The sequence below is a fragment of the Oncorhynchus kisutch genome, linkage group LG27, assembly GCF_002021735.2.
Source record: "Oncorhynchus kisutch isolate 150728-3 linkage group LG27, Okis_V2, whole genome shotgun sequence".
Taxonomy (NCBI): Eukaryota; Metazoa; Chordata; class Actinopteri; order Salmoniformes; family Salmonidae; genus Oncorhynchus; species Oncorhynchus kisutch.
In genome coordinates this window covers 11637526-11660480 of record NC_034200.2, presented here as the reverse complement: position 1 = coordinate 11660480, position 22955 = coordinate 11637526, and the positions used below count along the sequence as shown (strand labels likewise).

Genomic DNA, 22955 nt, shown 5'->3' with positions numbered 1-22955 from the left:
TTCTTTGTGAGGATTTGGAAAACCTCCCTGGTCTTTGAGGTTAAATCTGTGTTTGAAATACTCGACTGAGGAACAATACAGGTAGCTATGTGTGTGGGGTATAGAGATGAGGTAATCGTTCATAAATACTTGTAAAGGAGAGCCACAGTCGGTGCAATGTGTGCAAGAAAACATTTTGCTCAAAACATTGTTTTACCCTTTTTGTGTGGGCTTTACTGTTTTATACTTGGGATATCGCTTCTCACCAAGAACAGTTAAAAAAATATATATCACCAGAAGACATCTTTTTAAAGGATTGAGTAACCAGTACCATATTTTTTTAAATCCAATGAATGCAGGAAGGAATATAACATTTCACATGGTTGAATTTTAGTTTAAAGATATGCTAGTTTTCAATGCATGCTAGTCATTTACAGTAGATAACTGTGAATCTGTCACAGCAGTCATTACTGCCTATTTGGCAAAGACCTTTAATAACATGCCATAAAACAGTTAAACAGTACTCAAACACCTAAACAAGGACATTGACAAAACAGGGCTTAAAAGCATATTTATTGTAAAAAATACATATAAAACCAACTTTGAGACATACAAAAGATTGGAGCTTAGAAACAGTCAAATGAACAGACAAAGACCAAGCCAGTTTGAATTGCAATACATATTTACACTTTAATAAATAAACGTAATTGTTCTATTATACCAAAGAGAAGGCAGATTGTCCATATCTTGGGATGCAGATATCGCTGTGGTGACAAACATTCTCATTGAATATATCAGCATAACCGTCAAAGCTCAGCGTCTAGGAGGAACAGAACCCTGTGATTAAACGCCAAGAATACAATACATAGAAAATATCATCCCTGGAGAATAGCTATGCTTTTGTATTTGTAAAAATTGAGGTATTGCACCACACAGTAAAAAGGGAGAATAGTAATGTAACATTTGGGGCTTCAGATTGTCCAGATTTTTACTGACAACCCCCTCCTCCCCCCCTCTCAAAGTACACAACATAATGATTCATCATATTCACCACACAAAAAAAAGTACATTTAGGGCTTATGATCAATTCCTCTTTTTCACACACATCCCTTCCCACTGTTTCAGTTACACAGACATACATACTTTTGGCGTAATAGTTTATTTTTTGAAGTGGAAAGAGTAACATGCAGTGCTGCCGGGGCACGACACGTCGTAGCACCTCAGAGTGCAGGATCTGGTGCAACAACTCCGGGAGATCATCCAATAGGAATGCTGAACAGGACTGATCCTCATACTGGTCTACAGCAGTCCGCCTGTGCTTTGATAAACTCACTGTAGCGTCACCACTGATCCCCAGACTAGACTACACCATAGGAGCCTGGACAGACACAAACCTCTCACCAGGCAAAGGCAGCCAACACAGGCAACGGTAGCTTGTTTAACACATATGGTAATAATACAATGTCTAAAAATCCTCTTATGGGGAAGGGTGGTGGCTTAACACAACAAATCCCCTCATCAGATGTTCATTGCCTCCAGCGATGGGAATCATGGGATAGGCGAGGCAGATGCCGCATGGCGTAATCATGCCCTAAAATACATCATCCCTCACATTGACATGAACACAGCCAGATGGCCAGACAAGTGCACAGGGCCTGGTCCAATATTCCGGACTACACCCCAGACAGAGCGAGAGAGGCAGGGGGACACACCACCACATGCCTTCAGCACGACAGGACAGGTTGGTCTCACTGAGAGGAGGGCCAAGTCATCGTAGCAGTATGTTTTTAATCACACTGTTTTAGCAACAAAGTAGCACTATGGTCGTTCCACCTTTGTTCCTAAGGTGGAACGACCATAGTGCTACTTTGTTGCTAAAGCAGAGGAAAGAGGGTAGACATCAACCATCATTGATTGTTCTGAAATCATTTCTGTTAGAAACATAAGACTAGCATTCATGCAACATATTTTTGAAAGCTAATTGATTGCATCCAAATTGGGCATTTTAATTTATAGGATTCATATAATATCTATTCAATATAGTACCTAACATATGAATTGGGCCACACTTTCTTCAAACAATGAGTTAGACATGAGGAATCCAAAGGAATGGTCAAAAGCCAGGCACCGACCCCCCACACCAGTCCCAACCCAACAAGTATATACAGTGCCTTTGGAAAGTATTCAGACCCCTTGACTTTTTCCGCATTTTGTTAGGTTACAGCCTCATTCTAAAATTGAGGACTTTTTTTTGTGGTTGACATTTGTACATTTCTAACAAAAAAACAGAAATATTCCACTTACACAAGTATTCAAACCATTTACTCAATACTTTGTTGAAGCACCTTTAGCAGTGATTACAGCCTCAAGTCTTCTTGGGTATGACACTACAAGCTTGGCACACCTGTATTTGGGAAGCTTCTCTCATTCTTCTCTGCAGATGCTCTCAAGCTCTGTCAGGTTAGATGGGAAGCGTTGCTGCACAGCTATTTTCAGATCTCTCCAGAGATGTTAGATCGGGTTCAAGTCCAGACGCTGGCTGGGCCACTCAAGGATATTTAGAGACTTGTCCAGAAGCAACTCCTGTATTGTCTTGGCTATGTGCTTAGGGTCATTGTCCTGTTGGAAGGTGAACCTTCTCCCCAGTCTGAGGTCCTGAGCACTCTGAAGCAGGTTTTCAACAAGGATCTCTGATGTACTTAGCTCCGTTCATCTTTGCCTTGAACCTGACTGGTCTCCCAGTCCCTGCCGCTGAAATACATTCCCCACAGCATGATCCTGCCACCACCATGCTTCAACGTAGGGATGGTGCCAAGTTTCCTGCAGATGTGATGCTTGGCATTCAGGTCAAATAGTTCAATCTTGTTTCTCAAGGTCTGAGAGTCTTTAGGTGCCTTTTGGCGAACTCCAAGCAGGCTGTTATGTACCTTTTACTAAGGAGATGCATACATCTGTCCACTCTACCAAAAATGCTTGATTGGTAGAGTGCTGCAGAGATGGTTGTCCTTCTGGAATGTTCTCCCATCTCCACAGAAAAACTCTGGAGCTCTGTCAGAGTGACCATCGGGTTCTTGATCACCTCCCTGACCAAGGCCCTTCTCCCCTGATTGCTCAGTTTGGCCAGGAAGCAAGCTCTAGGAAGAGTCTTGGTGATTCCAAACTTCTTCCATTTAAGAATGATGGAGGCCACTGTGTTCTTGGGGACCTTCAATGCTGCAGACATTCTTTGGTACCCTTCCCCAGATCTGTGCCTCGACACAATCCTGTCTTGGAACTCTTCGGACAATTCCTTTGACATCATGGCTTGGTTTTTGCTCTGACATGCACGGTCAACTGTGGAACCTTATAGAGACAGGTGTGTGCTTTTCCAAATCATGTCCAATTGATTGGAATCCACCTGTGTTAAATTCAATTAAGTAGTAGAAACATCAATGATGATCAATGGAAACAGGATGCACCGGAGCTCAATTTCAAGTCTTATAGCAAAGGGTCTGAATACGTATGTAAGTAAGTTATCAGTTGACACATTTTATTTCGCAATTTAAATAAATAATACTGTTTTCGCTATTTCATTAAAGGGTATTGTGTGTTTATGAAGATTACATTTTTTTTAATCCATTTTAGAATAAGGCTGTAACGAAACAAAAATGTCGAAAAAGTCAAGGGGTCTGAATACTTTCCGAAGGCACTGTAGTATCAGTTCTCTGTGACAGACAAGTAGTGTCAGGAACTCTTATCTGTTACTAACTACAGAAACAATTTCAGAACAATCTGAGATGGTGGGGGTCATGGCTTGCTGAAATGACATGTAACAACGCTAGGGTTAAAACAATCTCACCCAGAGGGTATAAGGGCACTAAGAACACACACACACCTCTCATTTACACAGCCAGTGAGAAGTCTGCAGTTCGCCTCTGCTGTCTAGAGTCGGGCGCGGTCATCCAGGATATTGACTGTCCCCATTTGTCCGTCCAAACACACACACACACACACACACACACACACACACACACACACACACCTGTTGTTACTAAATTAGCAACTGTGGTTCAATCAAGCACACCTTATCGAAGAAGAAAGTTCAGCCTTGTGGTAAAAAGTGCTCAGTATGGGCATAACACCAGTACTATGGCCTGGGAAATGCCAACAACCTACTGTAGCTGCGGTAAAAGGCGCTAACACAGTGGGTTCAGCACCAACCAACATCATCCGCTTTTAACTCCACAATCAACTCACACCCAACATCCCTCTCCTGAAATGTATCATGGCGACAATAGAAAACCACCTACAATCACTACTACTACAGCAACCCCATCCACAAAATAAAGCCCTGCTTTCCAACATCGGGCTATAAAAAAACAATGCATTGCAATATTTAAGCATGAACAGTTAACATTTTCAGAGCTGGGTTGTTTTTTTTATGGACAGAAACATTTATTCACTGGAACGTGAATCTCTGCCCAATATTGTTTTGCTGCATCATAAAAGACAAAAATGACCTATCCCATATGGAAAAGTTCACATTAGGGGAAGAGGAATGCATGGGACAACAGAAACACACGTTTCCTCTCCTCCTCGAGTTAAAAAGGACTTTCACGGGACTGTCAACCTGGTATGATGATTTACCGTTTTTCTGGAGTGCAGCAGTTTATAGTTTGGGCTATGTTCAGAGGAGAGGTGGCTGTCTATTCCAGCGGTAGTTATAGTGGTCTGAGTTGAGCTCAAACGGACTGAACCAGCTCAAATGGACTGAACCAGGTCGAAGAGAAAAAAATGTGGTCTGCGGTCGCATCCTTGTGGGGCTGTGTCTGGGTCAGTAAAATTAGGACGCTTGCCTCTGGTATTTTTCATTGACATCCTTGTGGGGCTGTGTCTGGACTGTAAAATTAGGAGGCTTGCCTATGGTATTTTTCATTGACATCCTTGTGGGGCTGTGTCTGGGTCTGTAAAATTAGGAGGCTTGCCTCTGGTATTTTTCATTGCCGTAATATATTTGCTGCAATTATAGAAACATTGCAGTCTCCTGTGGGGGAAAAAAGTAGATAAAATATTTATACTTTCCTCACACTTGGAATGTAACTCTTCCTATTTCACATAATATTTTATCCACACTAACTTCTACCCTGTTGGCTAGTGTGACATCATGGGGTTGGAATAAATGGAGTCATGAACACGTACGTACCCGAGTCAGGTGTGTCCCTGAGCAGGACATGTGACCCATGAGTCAATCAAAAGGGTGTTCGGGACAGCATGGCTTCACCTTGGACCAGGAGTCTATACAGCTGGACAGAGAAAGAGAGAGACAGACATGTAATGAGACATACAGAAATGGAATGGCCGTTTTCCCTTTTGATTATCACTTATTCTGGACCATGCAGAACACATGTATTACAGCAGTTTAAGTTACATAATTCAATCCCATCTGCGGTCCCAGGGTGGGGACTTAACTCGGACCATGGTGCAGGCAGCTGACTGACTCACTGTGAGACAGCCGGATTAGAAACACTTGTTGTGGTTACTGTATTTCTTTCAAAAGGAGGTTCACACCTTAAAATACCTCTTAGTCAAACAGAGGTGAATGACTTGCGATAAGGTTAGGTCATTCTGGTAAAGAAAATAAGGTTATAGCCGCTCACTGCTTGACGCTCCCACAAGTGTTCTTCAATTTCAAAAATCAAATAAAAATGTGAAACGCTTACTTATGGGCCCTTTTCAACAATGCAGAGAGGAAAAATAGAAAAATAAAAACATTAATACCAAACATTAGGAACGCCTTCCTAATTTTGAGTTGCACCCCCCTCCCCCCTTTTGCCCTCAGAACAGCCTCAAGTCGTCTGACATGGACTCTAAAACGTGAATAAAGTGTTCCACAGGGATGCTGGCCCATGTACACACGGGAAACTGTTGAGCGTGAAAAACCCAGCAGCGTTGAAGTTCTTTTGCCTTGCCCATTCACCCTCTGAATGGCACACACACAATCCACATCTCAATTGTCCCAAGGCTTAAAAATCCTTCTTTAAGCTGTCTCCTTCCCTTCATATACACTGATTGAAGTGGATTTAACAAGTGACGTCAATAAGGGATCATAGTTTTCACCTGGATTCACCAGGTCAGTCTGTCATGTTCTTAATGTTTTGTATACTCCGTATATACATGGGGTACTGTATACTGAATTAAAAAAACTAACGCAACATGTAAGGGGTTGGTGCCATGTTTCATGAGCTGAAATAAAAGATGCCAGAAATGTTCCATACGCACAAAAAGGTTATTTCTCTCATATTTTCTGCAATAATTTGTGAGCATTTCTTCTTTGCCAAGATAATCCATCCACCTGACAGGTGTGGCATATCAAGTGGCTGATTAAACAGCATGATCATTACACAGGTGCACTGTGTGCTGGGGACAATAAAAGGCCACTCATATGTGCAGATTTGTCACACAACGCCACAAATGTCTCAAGTTGAAGGTGCAATTGGCATGCTGACTACAGGAACGTCAACCAGAGCTGTTGCTAGAGAATTGAATGTTCATTTATCTACCATAAGCCGCCTCCAATGTAATTTTAGAGAATTTGGCAGTACGCCCAACCAACTTTACAACCGCAGACCACGTGTAAGCACGCCAGCCCAGGACCTCCACATCCGGCTTCTTCACCTGCGGGATCATCTGAGACCAGCCACCAGGACAGCTGATGATGTCCTAGCTCCTCAGCGGGTGGGCCTATGCCCTCCCTGGCCCATCCATGGATGCGCCCCTGTGCAGCCATGTGAAATCCATAGATTAGGTCCTAATGAATTTATTTCAATTGACTGATTTCCTTCTATGAACTGTAACTCAGTAAAATTGTTAATTGTTGCATTTATATTTTAGTTCAGTATACATATGGGAAGGGGCAAAGTGACAGGAAACAGGATAGATAATTTGTAGTAGCAGCAGCATGTGAAGATTTAAGCGTTAGAGCAAAGGGGGTCAATGCAGAAAACCAAATAGCTACTCGGACTAACCATTTAGCAGACTTATGGCTTGGGGGTAGAAGCTGTTCAGGGTCCTGTTGGTTCCTGACTTGGTGCATCGATACCACTTTCCGTGCCGTGGCAGAGAAAACTGTCTATGACTTTGGTGGCTGGAGTCTTTGATACATTTTAGGATCTTCCTCTGACACCGCCTGGTATAGACTGGATTGCAGGGAGCTCAGCCCCAGTGATGTACTGTGCCGTAAGTACTACCCTCTAGCGCTTTGTGGTCAGATGCCAAGCAGTTGCCACCAAGCAGAGATGCAGTCAGTCAAGATGCTCTTAACTGTGCAGCTGTATAACCTTTTGATGATCTGAGGGCCCTTGACAAATCTTTTCAGCCTCCCTCTGGTGTGGGTGGACCATGTTTAATTCCTTATGCTGGGCATACACTATACAACTTCTAAAATCTTAACTTGGCCATGCTCACAGTTTCTGATTTCCTTGTCCGAAATCTTTAATTCTGTCCATTCTCAACCCCAGGTCGTGGGTGCCCACATTACACGATAATTCCCTAGGTGATCCTGCCGACACGCAAACAGGGAGTTGCTTTATAAGTGTGTACATTATTATGTGCAGAAACATAAATATATATATTTTTTAAAGAGACGGAAGTGAAGAATATAGACCCGCAAATGGTTGGGCCGACGTGGACAATCTGGACTTATATTCTTGAGGGAATTGGAGGTGAAAACATTTAATATTGAAAAAGGCAGCTGCATTCTCTCCACGGCTTCACCAATATGTCATAATTAAGGCTAAACCCCGCTTATTTCTACAATTTCTCTCCTTTAAAATCTGATTTTAAACCTAACTTTAACTACACTGATAATTTAAGGTTCAGCAAAAGGTTTAGGTCTTGATGAATTTTGACGATATAGACAATTTTGACTGTGGCAACTAGTGACAACCTGCGCGTTGTTGTTGCTTTCTTCTTCGCCATCATTGTTTTGGTCTCACATGTTGAGTGCTCCTTGGCTATTAGCTGCAGTCCTTGTCCAATCGCGTTGAGGCACCGCTCATACTACAAGATGGACAACCAACATTTGACACTTCAGAACATTTTCTGGACAACAAAAGGTTGTTGTCCTGGCACCACACTGCCAGATCATGACCTCTTCCCTATAGGCCGTCTCATCATCATTGGTGATCAGGTCTACCACAGTCTTGTCGTCAACAAACTTAATGAGGGTGTTGGAGTCGTGTGTGGCCATGCAGTCATGGGTGAACAGGGAGTACAGGAGGGGACTAAGCATGCACTAAGCATGCACACGAGGGGCCCCCGTATTGAGAGTCAGCGTGGCGGATGTGTTGTTGCCTACCCCCTACCCATCACCTGGGGGCAGCGCGCCAGGAAGTCCAGGATCCAGTTGCAGAGGGAAGTGTTCAGTCCCAGGGTCCTGAGCTTAGTGATGAGCTTGGAGGGTACTATGGTGTTGAACGCTGAGCAGTAGTCAATGAACAACGTTCTCAATTCTTAAATTATTCAATGGAGATTTTAGTGATATCAAAGATGACTTGTGGGAGAAAAACATTACATGATTTCTTTTCGCAGTAAGCAGTGACAAAATAACCATGTAATTTCACATAGAACGGAAGGCATATTACTAAATGAGATTTCCAAAGACTGCAACTCATGATTGCATCACAACTCTTTGCACAGATCTGTGCTTGGTTCCCCCTTTGTCTCCTGGGCCACATGTACAGTGCTTTCAGAAACTATTCACCACTCCTTGACCTTTTCCACATTTTGAGATTTTGTGTCACTGGCCTATACACAATAACCCATAATGTCAAAGTGGAATTATGTTTTTAGAAATGTTTTCAAATTATTTAAAAATTAAAAGCTGAAATGTCTTCAGTCAATAAGTATTCAACCCCTTTCTTATGGTGAGCCTAAATAAGTTCAGGAGTAAACATTTGCTTAACAAGTCACATAATAAGTTGCATGGACTCACTCTGTGCAATAGTGTTTAACATGATTTTTGAATGACTACCTCATCTCTGTACCCCAAACATACAGATAATTGTAAGGTCCCTCACTCAAGCAGTGAATTTCAAACATGTTCAACCACAAAGACCAGGGGCACCTATTGGTAAATGGCAAAAAAAACACAAAAAACAGATGTTGAATACCCCTTTGAGCATGGAAGTTATTATTTACACTTTGGATGGTGTATCAATACACCCAGTCACTACAAAGATACAGGCGTCCTTCCTAACTCAGTTGCTGGAGAGGAAGGAAACCGCTCAGGGGATTTCACCATGAGGCCAATGGTGACTATAAAACAATTACAGAGTTTAATGGCTGTGATAGGAGAAAACTGATAATGGATCAACAATACTAACCTAAATGACAAAAAAAAGGAAATCTGTACAGATTCAAACAATTCCAAAACATGCATCCTGTTTCTAATACGGCACTAAAGTAATACTGCAAAAAAGGTGGCAAAGAAATGTACCTTTTGTCCTGAATACAAAGCGTTATGTTTGGGACAAATCCAACACGTCACTGAGTACCACTTCATATTTTCAAGCATAGTAGTGGCTGCATCATGTTATGAGTATGCTCGTCATCGGCAAGGACAAGGGAGCTTTTTTTAAAGGATAATAAGAAACGGAATAGAGCTAAGCGCAGGCAAAATCCTAGAGGAAAACCTGGTTCAGTCTGCTTTCCAACGGACAAATTCACATTTCAGCAGGACAAAAAACACAAGGCCAAATATACACTGGAGTAAGCTTATCACTGAATGTTCATGAGTGGCCTAGTTACAGTTTTCACTTAAATAGGCTTGCAAATCTATGGCAAGACATGAAAATGGCTGTCTAGCAATGATCAACAACCAACTTGACAGAGCTTGAAGATTAAAAAAATATATATACATGTGCAAATGTTGCACAATCCAGGTGTGCAAAGCTCTTAACTTACCCAGACTTACCCAGAAAGACTCAGAGCTGTAAATTGCTGCCAAACGTTATTCTAACATGTATTGACTCAGGGTTGGAGATACCTATAAGAGATTTATTTTATATATATATATATATATTGGCAAAAATGACTAAAAACATGTTTTCACTTTTTCATTATGGTGTATTGTGGTCGATTGATTCAAAAATAAAATATATGTAATCCATTTTGAATTCACACTAACAAAACAAAATGTGAAATAAGTCAAGGGGTGTGGATATTTTCTGAAGGCACTAAATCCACAGTAGGTGTGTATTAAATCCTCAGTAGGCACATTCACACTGCACCTCAGCCCGGGGCTAAAGAGTTTATCGTAGTCCAAAACATGTACTCGTATCTAGAATATTGTACCATAGGCTTTGATACTTTTTGAATGTCAGCGCAGCTCAAGCAATTTCTCACATTTCTGTCAACACATTCAAATGAATAGAGGACGCGTACCGGAGACGACTTTCGCGTCTCAGGACTAGCCTCCTAAGCTCTGCCCTTATGGAAAAAGATTGCAGTCAGAGTGCAGTATAACTGCATTACGCTGCAAATACCACGTCCAAGAGAAGGGAAAAAAAATGTCATTTTGCAGTGTGACTGCAGTTACAGTTGACTGTAGTTATTCTGCAATACTGCGTCTAAAATACCACAATCAGCTGCAGTTACTGCACTTTTACTGCAGTTTCAAAACTGCAATTTTTTTTTGTAAAGATGGGCTAAGGGAGATTTTAGCCGGGGGCTTGCACCAACACCGTAGCCCAGAGCTAGCTGGCCCTGCTCTGGCTTTAGGGGGAAACATGGTGCCAAAATAGCCAGCGTGAAACAGGGTCAAGAACAATGCATAGAATCTTCACTGTCCTATCACAAAAGCTGCACTTTCACTTACTTTGCATATGCTTGTGATTCGTTCTGCACGCAATTTTGACAATTACACTTATACTATGGTTCACAAGACTGTGCCTGTCTCAGTGGACTAATCCATTGCGGAAGCCACGGGGATGGCACAGTCCATTACTAAGACATGTGATACTGAAATTGTATATGGTTATATAATGGAAAAATAACGGTGCAACACTAACATCTAATATTTTATAACAAATGCGTTTTCTCCCGCATTGGATAAGTTCGCCGTTCGTGCTTCTGAAACAATATTCAGCGTGCAGTAGAATTGGCGCCTTCTCCTATGTTGCTATGTGCAAAATAGCAAAATTAACCAGCATATTGGGATTGAGAACAATGCGCTGGAGGCAGCAGCAGAGACGAGGAAAAAGCCCTTGCCTTAGCTTAATTGAATATTGAGGAGACAGGAAACCCCAACTTAATTAGGTTTATAATCAATAGCCTAACTGCTAAATGTGCTTGACTTTATAAATCATCCATATAGATCTACAGATATAAGACAGATATTGCTTCTGTTGCCTGTTTGTTTAATACCCTACTGATTCTGTGAGCACCAAGCCTCATGCTTGGTAGGCAGTCATTGCAAATAAGGATTGGTTCTTAACTGACTTGCCTAGTTAAATAGAGGTTCAAAAAATAAATGCAACGGCAAAATTTTGGAAAAAGCAATTTCACAGATTTGGTTGCTTTATCATTTTATTTTGTTAGAACAGACTGGTATTACTTATAAATGTATTGTTAACACTGTTCCAAACAGGCAGAACAATAATATTGTAATCTAACAGCACCTGTTTGTTACACATATGCACGCAGCACTCGCTCCTATACCCTCCTTTTTCTTGATCTCCTTATTGTTATTATTACAATAATTATGATTACCATTAGTAATAATAAGTAGTCGTTATCATTGGTAGGCTTTGTATAGTAGCCTTGTATAACCACCATCGAGCTGTAGGCCTAAGAGAGGGTACTGTTTGATCTTAAAACCACAACTTACTTAAACCTACATTTCAATATACAGGCTACTGTATCAATCAATCATTCATGCGTCCATGCCATCACACGAGACATTCATGCTTTGAAATGCAAATCAAGCATTTTTGTTTTAAAATTAACCAAAGGGCGCTATGAATAATTTTCCTAAATGATACATAAACTGCAATTCACGAACGCATGCAATTGTTTTTAGGTCTGCTGTAATAAAAGGCTTTATAGATCTTTTGTCCCCGTTAGAGAAGACTCTCCGGTACACTTATTTATTTTGTGTTGTTTACATGGTTTCAAATGGTCCGAAAAAATACACACAATACTCACGCAACCCTTGCTCCTATACCTTCCTTTTTCAAATGCCAAATGTCTTCCACAGACCTGACTTCCTCTTTCCCTCCTGAGCAACCAGTAAACATTTGCCTGTTTCCGAGTTTCTTTTTCACTTCCTCCACATACATTTTGCTGTCATGTGTTACTGTGTTTAGAGTTTTCTATAACAAATTTATTGTTGTAATTATGATGGGCTATAGGTCAGGCCCTATTGGTCACATGCATGCGATGCTTACATGTTTCACGTAAAGAGAGCAAGGGTTGAAGGAGTGTTTCTCCAAATTAGGGATTTTGGTAACAGAACTTCTCAGTCAGAAACAAGTAAAAAAACAAAATGGCTGAAATGTTGCAAAAAACACTTGCTCTGCTGTGGTTCCTTTTGGCTGCAGTAGACCCTTCTCCTTTCTTCCTGTGCCAATCTAATTATCCTAAACCTACTGTCAAGTTACCAGGAGGCTGCATGACAGTGAATTTGCAAAGTCTACTCAGACTGGTCTGTGCTCTTGGTTATAACAGGCGATGAAGCAATGTATCAACATTGCTCTCTGCTCGAATGTAACAAATGTACAACTCTGACAGAACACTCATCAGGGTCTGGATCTGCATCCCGCTCGCCATCACGGCAAACTTCGATTTGAAAAAAAACCGGATGGAATAGACACGAGTGAAGAGAAGGTGAGAAGCAGGTGAGTGAGGGCTGGTAGGGTCTGTGGGATACGGCTGGCATGAAAGTATAGTGGATATTATTGGACCTGCACAGACAAGTGACTGGTGCATAAATGTATAAACAAAACTGACTTCATAAACATTTCATAACAGGCGCAAGCAGAATCTTTAGATTGGTAGGGGTGAAAAAGTCGTTAGTATCATATGAAAACGGTACTACGGTATTCTAAAAATGTTGGTATCATAAGTATCATGAGGTTTTGGTACGATGATATTACCATAGTATATATATACCGTGCAACACTAATGTCCGGCCTATTGGGCCAAAATCAATGATAGACTATTGTATAGATAATAGAATGAAAATGAACTAAACTTTTAAGAGATCAGATTTTTGGTTTGTTTATTTAGCTAAAAGGACATACTTTGCCAGCTACCCACCTCGTTCCTTTCTGCTAGCATGTGCACGTTTGTTCACCCAACCTAGAATACCTCAAATGTCAACCGCATTACCACCCGAGAGAATTCTCTTCGGTCATCGTCACAGCCGTATATATTCCCCCTCAAGCCGATACCACGAAGGCTCTCAGGGAACTACACCGCATATCCCGAGGCAGCATTTATTGTAGCTGGGTACTTTAATAAAGCAAATATGAGGACATTGTCTGCAGTACTCAAGCTTCAAAAACTCTCAACCATTGTTACACTCCCTTTCGGAATGGCTACAAGGCCCTCCCCCACCCTCCCTTTGGCAAATCAGATCACAACTCCATTCTGCACCTCCTTCCTATAGGCAGAAACACAAACAGGAAGTACCGTGCTAAGGTCTACTCAACGCTGGTCTGACCAATCAGAATCCATGCTTCAAGATTGCTTTGATTACGCGGACTGGAGTATGTTCCGGGTTACCTCTGAGAATAACATGGACACATACACTGACACGGTGACTGAGTTCATCAGGAAGTGTATAGGGGATGCTGTTCGCACTGTGATGATTAAAACCTATCCAAACCCAAAAACGTGGATAAATCTAAAAGCACAAACCACTGCATTTAACCACAGCAAGGTGACTGGGAATATGGTCGAATAGAAACAGTCCAATTATGCCCTCCGTAAAGGCATTCAAAAAGGCAAAACGTCAGTACAGAAACAAAATGGAGTCACAATTCAGCGGCTCAGACACGAGATGTATGTGGCAGGGACTCCAGACAATCACGGATTATGAAGGGAAAACCAGCCACGTTGCTGATACCGAAGTCTTGCTCCTGGACAGCTAAACATGTTCTTCGACCGCTTTGAGGATAACGCCGTGCCGCCGACACGGGCCGCTTCCCAAGGACTGAGCTCTCGTTCTCCCTGGCCAACACGAGTAAGACATTTAAGCATGTTAACCATCGCAAGGCTGCTGGCCCAGAATGCATTCCTAGCCACGTCCTCAGAGCATGTGCAGACCAGCTGGCTGGAGTGTTTACGGACATATTCAATATCTTCCTATCCCAGTCTGCTGTCCCCACTTGCTTCAAAATGTCCAGCTTTGTTCCTGCACCCAAGAAAGCGAAGGTAACTGAACAAAATCACTATCGCCCCGTAGCACTCACTTCTGCCATCATGAAGTGTTCTGAGGGGCAAGTTAATTTCCCCCCCCCCCCCCCCCTCGGCTGAATGATCTGAATCTAGGATTACAGGGACTCTCCGAAACTATATTCAATGTGCAGGACAAAATTGAGGCTATGATTAAGAAGTTGGAGCTCTCCTCTGTCTGCATTATCAAGCACAATATACAGGTCTTTCCATCATTGTATGATTTTTTGTGTGCAAATGAACTCAAGCTTACGGACAATGGCAAACCATCGAATCCCCAAGCTGACATGGTAAAAATCTGTCGTTCTGCCCCTGAACAAGGCAGTTAACCCACTGTTTCCCGGTAGGCCATCGTTGCAAATAAGATTTTTTCTTAAATGACTTTCCTAGTTAAATAAAGGTAAAAAAAAAAAGTCAAATGTGATATAGTGAAGAACCCGAGTGAGTTGTGTGAGCAATTACGCGGGTACTTTCCCGAAATGGATGACACAAACAACTGGATTAGTTATCCCTTTCATGCACTGCCTCCAGTCCACGTACAGATATCTGAACAAGAAACTCATCGAAATTGCAACAAGCGGTTCTGTGAAAATGTCATTTAAATCAGATGCCACTGCCAGATTTCTGGATTGGGCTGCGCTCAGAGCTTTGTCTATTTCAACAGTTTATCTTTGCTGAATATTAAAATACATTTCAGATCATGAACGAAAATAAATACATTTGGCAAATTTGCCTTGGCAAATCACGCTGTTAAGACACTGATGCCCTTTGCAACCACGTACCTTTGTGAGAGTGGATTTTCGGCCCTCACTAGCATGAAAACTAAATAGAGGCACAAACTGTGTGTGGAAAATGATTTAAGACACTTTCTCCAATACAACCCAACATTGCAGAGTTATGTGAATCCTTTCAAGCACACCCTTCTCATTAACCCGTGGCGAGTTATTCACAATTTCCGATTAACAAATAAGGTTTTATGTGTAGAATGGTTAAATAAAGAGCACAATTATTGATTATTAATAAGAGCTCTGTCCTATAAGAACTCTGTCACTTCCCACGAGCCTGGTTGTGACAAAAAAATGTATTGTATGTGGCAGGCTTACAATGATGGCAAAAAACAACATTTCAGAGTGCGCTGACTGACCCTGGTGATGGAGAGGGGGTACGCAGCTAGAGGTTGAATGTTTGAAGGGGTACAGGACTATAAAAATGTTGGGAACTACTGATAAGGAAATCAGTCAATTTAAATAAATACATTAGGCCTTAATATGGCTATAGCAAAAGACGGGGAGCCTATAAATGCATGCTGGGCCGGGCATGTCATGAACTGGTGAAGTGAGCACAACTGGAGAGGATGTGTTAATAAGGGCCTTATTGCTTATATCATTGGTCACGTGGCTGAGATGGGCACAAGCACTGTCTATGACAAACTGTTCACACCCTTCTTGTTGGCGAAGAGAACATTTTGCAGGTTTACACGCTTATTTCCTGCTATTCTACAACTTTTGCCATGTCTTGTGTGTTCATGTGATATCTGAGTGACTCAAACAACACAACAAAATCAATGGGCTAAAAAAAACCTAGCTAAATAACATTAGCTGAAATGGGCTAGTTGATCTAGACATTTCTGTCACGTTATGAATAAGCTCTTTCTTCTGTCTGCAATTACAAGAGGAAAAGTGCCGATCCGAAAATTGCACCTTGTGCATTGTAATATTACAACTTTAAAGAGTAAGCCTGAATGAGCTCCTTAAAAAATATATATATTTAAGTTTAGGAACCACTGGCCCAGGGCTTTGAGAAGTGTGAGTCCTTAGCCCTGAGCTCGAGCTTAGCCCATGTTAACAAAGGCTTGGTGAACACAGGATAAGCTAGCCCAGGGTCAGCCATAGCCTGGGGCTAAGATAGCCAGAAGTCGAGGTTAAAAACAATGCGTGTGAAAAGGCCTAGTGCTATTACCCCTTGTGGTAGACACATAGGCAGGCCAGCCGGGCAATGGTCTCTCCTTGCTGCAGCTCCTCCAGACAGATGGAACACTCACCGCTGTCCTTACTGAGCACGTCCGCTGAGAACACAACACACACACATCACAAACATGACAGTTAGACGTTAAAGTATCCTCACAAACCCATGGGGCAGGGAAGGGGCTTTTAACATACATACTTTCAACACACATTATGCCTGAACTTTCATATATGCTACGGTTTGTGTAATAGACTGTAAATATTATTATTTGGTGGGTGCTTACATTTGTCCTATTTCAAACATGTACAAGTGTGTATTAATATGTTTTTCCATATCCCTCTGAGAACGGGATCACGGCCAGGGTCTGCCATTCAAAGGTAACCCTGGAGCAAATATGATTAAGTGCCTTGCTCAAGAGCACAGACAGATTTTTCACCTTGTCGGCTCGGAGATTTGAACTAGCAACATTACGGTTACTGGCTCAACGCTCTAACCGCTAGGCTACCTGCCACCACTTTAACACCACTGTTTAACATACAATGTCAACCCTTTCTCTGGGTGAATGTAAAGAGCCTCTTTTGTTTGTGACAAATGAAACAGGCCTCTGCTCTGAGTTTTTGGTGCACTCATACTCACTGTTGTAAGGGAGAGATGGAGATGTGAGGCAGCTCAACAGGTGATTCTCAATCTTGCCCCCCGAGAAAGACTTGGAGCAGAACGGACAGCGGATGTCTGGGGATGAGATGGCAAAAAACATGCACATGATTAACAAGGAAACATTAGACAAACAAAGGCGGGGAGAAGATCAAATCAACTTGTCCATCATGAATGCCATGGGTCTTTAGTAGATGTTGACATTTGTGTGACTTGAGTATCATCCTGACAATGATGAAGTCAGGTCAACTCAACTCATGATTAGTTTTCCAGTCATCATCATTCCACCAGAACAACATGCATAACTAGAGGAGTCCAGCCTCTGGGGTGGGACAACATGGGGAAAGAGTGTGCCCAGTTGGCTTCCATATCCCCTCCCTCCCTGGCCCTGCTGTCAGCTGTGCCCACGTGATTACTTTGACCCATTTCCTAGACTTGCTTGGGGGCTGGATTAATGGCGCGTGGGAAAATAAATCCAAAGCTTGGTTTGGGTAGGGGTCTCACTGACATACAACCACTTCTGTCCATCTGTCTGATTAATAATGTAGGCCTACACTGGGATTCTTCCTTGTCAGTCAGGACCTGGCCATATGTGAAAGCTTCTTTTAAAAAAATAGCTGTGGATTGTTTTATAAATTCCCCATTACATGCCACCATTAGTACATGTACAGTTAATCCCCGTAATTTGGTTACATCAATCGGTTCCTGCATGTATAAATTACAGTCATTTACCGATCTCATTCTCAGAGTGGAAATGTTGTTTGTAGAGTTCACAACCTGCTACACAACCTGAAACAAGTTTTGGTTAATTTCATAACCATAATTGACAAGTTGTCCATTTTTTTCATTGTCTTTTGTTTGGAGTGGTCCATGTGACCAATGAGCATGTGTCTAGTTTCTCTGTCCTGTTAATGTTGAGGGAACGTGGGCGCCTGAGCACACATAGAAGTACCTGGCCTGCTGCGCAGCAATGTAGGAAAGTCAAAGTATTTTTTATTTTATTTTTTACATCCATTGCGAACGACAATATAAAGCTATTAATACTATAGTTCCTCACTGGAGGTTATTTGAAAAATCTTTCCAACAATCTCCCCCTCGATAATCACCAAGCCTCAGAGTGTTAAAGAGCAAAATGTAATGTGATGAGCTCATACAGCGCAATTGGAAAGTATTCAGAACACTTGACTTTTTCCACATTTTGTTACGTTACAGCCTTGTTCTAAAATTGATTAAATCGTTTTTTCCCTCTCAACAATCTACACAATACCCCATAATGACAAAGCAAAAAAAAAAGTTTTGAAATGTTTGTAAATGTCTTAAAAATAAAAAACTGAAATAACTTATTTACATAAGTATTCAGGCCATTTGCTATGAGACTCGATATTGAGCTCAGGTGCATCCTGTTTCCATTGATCATCCTTGAAAATGTTTCTACCACTTGATTGGAGTCCATCTGTGGTAAATTCAAGTCATTGGACATGATTTGGAAAGAAACACCTCTCTATATAAGGTCCCACAGTTGACAGTGAATGTCAGAGCAAAGACCAAGCCATAAGGTCGAAGGAATTGTCCGTAGAGTTCCGAGACAGGAATGTGTTGAGTCCCAGATCTAGGGAAGGGTATCAAAAAATGTCTGCAGCATTGAAGGTCTCCAAGAACAGTGGCCCCCATCATTCTTAAATGGAAGAAGTTTAGAACCAACAAGACTGTCCAAACTGAGAAATCGGGGAGAAGGGCCTTGATCAGGGAGGTGACCATGAACCAGATGATCACTCTGACAGAGCTCCAGAGTTCCTCTGTGGAGATGGGAGAACCTCCCAGAAGGACAACCATTTCTGCAGCACTCCACCAATTTATGGTAGATTGGCCAAACGGAAGCCATTCCTCAGCAAAAGTCCCATGATAGCCCGCTTGGAGTTTGCCAAAATGTCACCAAAGGACTCCCAGACCATGAGAAACAAGATTCTCTGGTCTGATGAATCAAGATTGAACTCTTTGGCCTGAATGCCAAGCGTCACGTCTGGAAGAAACCTGGTACCTTCCCTACGGTGAAGCATGGTGGTGGCAGCATCATGCTGTGGGGATATTTTTCAGAGGCAGGTAGACTAGTCAGGATCGAGGGAAAGATGAACGGAGAAAAGATTCTTGATGGGAACCTACTCCAGTGTGCTCAGGACCTCAGACTGGGGAGAATGTTCACCTTCCAACAGGACAACAACCCTAAGCAAATAGCCAAGACATCGCAGGAGTGGCTTCAGAACTAGTCTCTGAATGCCCTTGAGTGGCCCAGCCAGAGCCCGGACTTAAACCCAATCAAACACCGCTGGAGAGACCTGAAAATAGCTGTGCATCCAACCTGACAGAGCTTGAGGAACTTGAGAGGAACTGCAGAGAGGAATGCAAGAAACTCCCCAAATACAGGTGTGCCAAGCTTATAGCGTTAGGGTCTGAATACTTATGGAAATGTGCTACTGTTTTTTTATATATATTTTTTTACATTTGCAAAAATGTCAACCTGTTTTTGCTTGGTCAAACATTGAGTCACCATCAGTTGATTCTTGTAAAAATGGCAATTCTGAAAATGTTTGTCCTGTACAACAGTGGTCCTTCTGCAGGGTGCTGAAATTCATACTTCTAATAAAAACTATTAGCAAACTTTTACTGGGACGTCACTAAGCATAAACTATAACATTAACCCCTGCCCAAACCTTAAGCATAACCCTTACCATAACCATTTAAAATGTAAACTTCCATTGCATAGTGGCATCCCAACCTCTGTCTCTAACTACAGAAAACATTTCAGCACAATCTGAGATGGTGGGAGTCAATTCCCTTTCTTGTGCTTTTTGAGGTGGAACGACGCAGCAGCCTGATTATCACAACTTAATACAATGGGTTCAGCTGTGAGTCAAGTAGCCTGTATGCACGAGAGAAAAATCACCCCTCCAAGAATGCCGTTTCAGTAGTAAGTCTGACCAATTTGTGTCACGTCTCACATATTAGCTATAACAGATGTTTGCGCCCAAGCCAATTAACGTTGCTACCTAGGGTACATTTGTGTTTTTGTTCACACTGACTGACTGCCTAAATGATGCCGTGTACAGGATTTAAATCTGCCAAAAGTGAATAGCAACTGCAACTTAATAAAGCAATACATAAAAAACACAAAAAGGGTTGTCACCATGTCGGTTGACACGGTAGAGGCCAATCCAAGCCTCCGACGCCGGGCGTTGATTGATGCCTCTCATTCGTGCGGATCTTGCGCTGACGTTGCGCCAGTTAGAGTGTCGATTGCCGGGTAAACGTTCAGAGAAAGTGCGGTGAGACACGCGGCCTGTCTCCTCTCCAGGCAGATGTTCCCCGTTGACAGCACCCTCGGGACTGCTATTACCGTCTTCCTCGCGCTTGCATTCGCTGTTGTCTTCCGCTGGTGATGACTGGCTGATGGATGGGTCGCTGTTGTGGTCGGCGGGGCTTCCAACGGCACTCGCCTGTTGCCCTATGTCCGAATCGCTGCCTTCCTCCGATCGGCTACGGTTGGTCTCCGAATCGTCAAAACTCCCCGAAAAGTCTATTTTAAGACTGGCGGGCCTATTGCAGCGGGGTCGTCGATAGGAATCCCGCTTTATGCCATCTTTGACGAAAGCCGAAGACACTGGGTCCTCTTGTAAACGACTAGCTCTTGTCCCCATCTCTTTCGTTTTTTACCCACAAAACAGGAGATTAGCTAAAAATGTGATATTTTCGAAATGTCTATTTAAATTCTTACCACGATTTCCTAAATTATCTTCGTTCTATAAATAGAGTATTGTCAAACGGTTCCTTTCCTGTTTCTGAATCGTCTCTTCTCTCCACATTTAATTTTCTTTGACATCCCTCACGTCTGACTGCTTTTGGTTACCAGCGGAAGTGAGTTCAGTTTCATCTTCTTCTTCTTTGGGTTTAATTGCGAACTACGCGCAAAAAGGTGTATCGTCGCCACCAGCTGGATGGTTGTGAAGAAATTCACAAAGGAAAAGTACATTCCATTATGGGAAAGAGAACATTTTAATTAATCCACACAAACTACAAAATAATTTACAAAAATAAATAATATATATTCCCACTCCTTCAGACAATTCAAAACTTTAAATCCCCTGCTCAGGCTCTGGGGCCTGAGAGTGTGGCACTGCATGAGCCAATACTCCAATAGCTCCTCAGATGTATTTTAATCCCAAAGGGGAACATCAATGATGTCAATCTATTTAGATTTTTTTCAACTTGCACAGTACCATTCATCACCATTGCTATAAAAGCCGATAACCATTTGATTCATCATACGAACATCGACCACTCCAAAAATATTCTTTAGTATATCAATGTCAACTTCTTCCGGCACTCCAGAAATCACTCTTTTGACATGTGCCCTGCTCCGTAGCTCAATGCACGACCCAGGATAATCATCAACTTGAGTGAGGCCCAACACACATTCCCTCTGATCAGCACAAACACAATAAATCAAAACATGCGTACTTCTCGTGATCTTCACCGATGGTACTTTACCCAAAACTTTCATACCAAGGTAAAGACAGTTTCAAGTTAGATATTCAACTGATATTCACGCTTTCAAACCACTTGAGCCACAGACTCCAAATAAGTGTCATGATGTTGGAAAAATTGCACACAACATTGCACAGGTCTTATTTTCACGATTTGGACATTAATTCGCTTTCCAAAGCTAATAAACATGTGGAAATGTGAGCAGCATTTTGTATTTTGCTGACCAACTGGCAGGTGTCTTCACGGACATTTTCAACATGTCCCTGATTTAGTCTGTAATACCAACATGTTTCAAGCAGATGACCATAGTCCCTGTGCCCAAGAACACAAAGACAACCTGCCTAAATGACCACAGACCCGTAGCACTCACATCCGTAGCCATGAAGTGCTTTGAAAGGCTGGTCATGGCTCAGATCAACACCATTATCCCAGGAACCCTAGACCCACTCCCATTTGCATACCGCCCAAACAGATCCACATGTGATGCCATCTCTATTGCACTCCACACTGCCCTTTCCCACCTGGACAAAAGGAGCACTTATTTGAGAATGCTATTCAATGACTACAGCTCAGCGTTTAACACCATAGTACCCTCAAAGCTCATCACTAAGCTAAGGATCCTGGGACTAAACGCCTCCCTCTGCAACTGGATCCTGGACTTTCTGATGGGCCGCCCCCAGGTGGTGAGGGTAGGTAGCAACACATCTGCCACGCTGATCCTCAACACTTGAGCTCCTCAGGGGTGCGTGCTCAGTCCCCTCCTGTACTCCCTGTTCACCCATGACTGCATGGCCAGGCATGACTCCAACACCATCATTAAGTTTGCAGACGACACAACAGTGGTAGTCCTGATCGCAGACAATGACAAGACAGCCTATAGGGAGGAGGTCAGATACCTGGCCGGCTGGTGCAAGAATAACAATGTAACCAAGACTATGGAGATGATTGTGGACTACAGGAAAAGGAGGACCAAGCACGCCCCCATTCTCATCAACAGGGCTCATCGACAGGGCTGTAGTGGAGCAGGTTTTGAGCTTCAAGTTCCTTGAACAACAAACGAGAATGGTCCAAACACACCAAGACAGTCGTGAAGAGGGCACAACAATGCCTATGTCTGTTTATAAAATATGCATAGTCACTTTAACTATACATTCATGTACATACTACCTTAATTGGGCCGACCAACCAGTGATCCCGCACATTGGCCAACCAGGCTATATGCATTGTGTCCTGCCACCCACCCCCTGCAAACCCTTCTTTTACACTACTGATACTCTCTGTTAATCATATATGCATAGTCACTTTAACCATATCTACATGTCCATACTACCTCAATCAGCCTGACTAACCGGTGTCTGTATGTAGCCTTGCTACTTTTATAG

At 42.4% G+C, this 22955-nt stretch overlaps 1 protein-coding gene across 3 annotated transcripts; it reads right to left on the bottom strand.

The window, feature by feature from the left end:
• Positions 1-533: 533 nt before the first annotated feature.
• Positions 534-20956, bottom strand: LOC109871975 (E3 ubiquitin-protein ligase znrf1-like). 3 transcript variants are annotated; one of them, XR_004205884.1, is made up of 6 exons: positions 20216-20956; positions 17017-17112; positions 16375-16480; positions 5162-5261; positions 3854-5002; positions 534-799 (listed from the first exon to the last, which is right to left on the bottom strand). XR_004205884.1 is itself a non-coding variant. In XM_031807389.1 (5 exons), the coding sequence occupies exons 1-4, from the start codon at positions 20724-20726 to the stop codon at positions 5204-5206; spliced, it is 771 nt and encodes a 256-aa protein (XP_031663249.1). In that variant the 5' UTR covers positions 20727-20956; the 3' UTR covers positions 534-5002; positions 5162-5203. The 3 variants fall into 3 exon arrangements, 2 of the variants coding, with proteins under 2 accessions (XP_031663249.1, XP_020318615.1); XM_031807389.1 differs by having other exon boundaries at positions 534-5002; XM_020463026.2 differs by lacking the exon at positions 3854-5002.
• Between the last annotated feature and the right edge of the window lie 1999 nt (positions 20957-22955).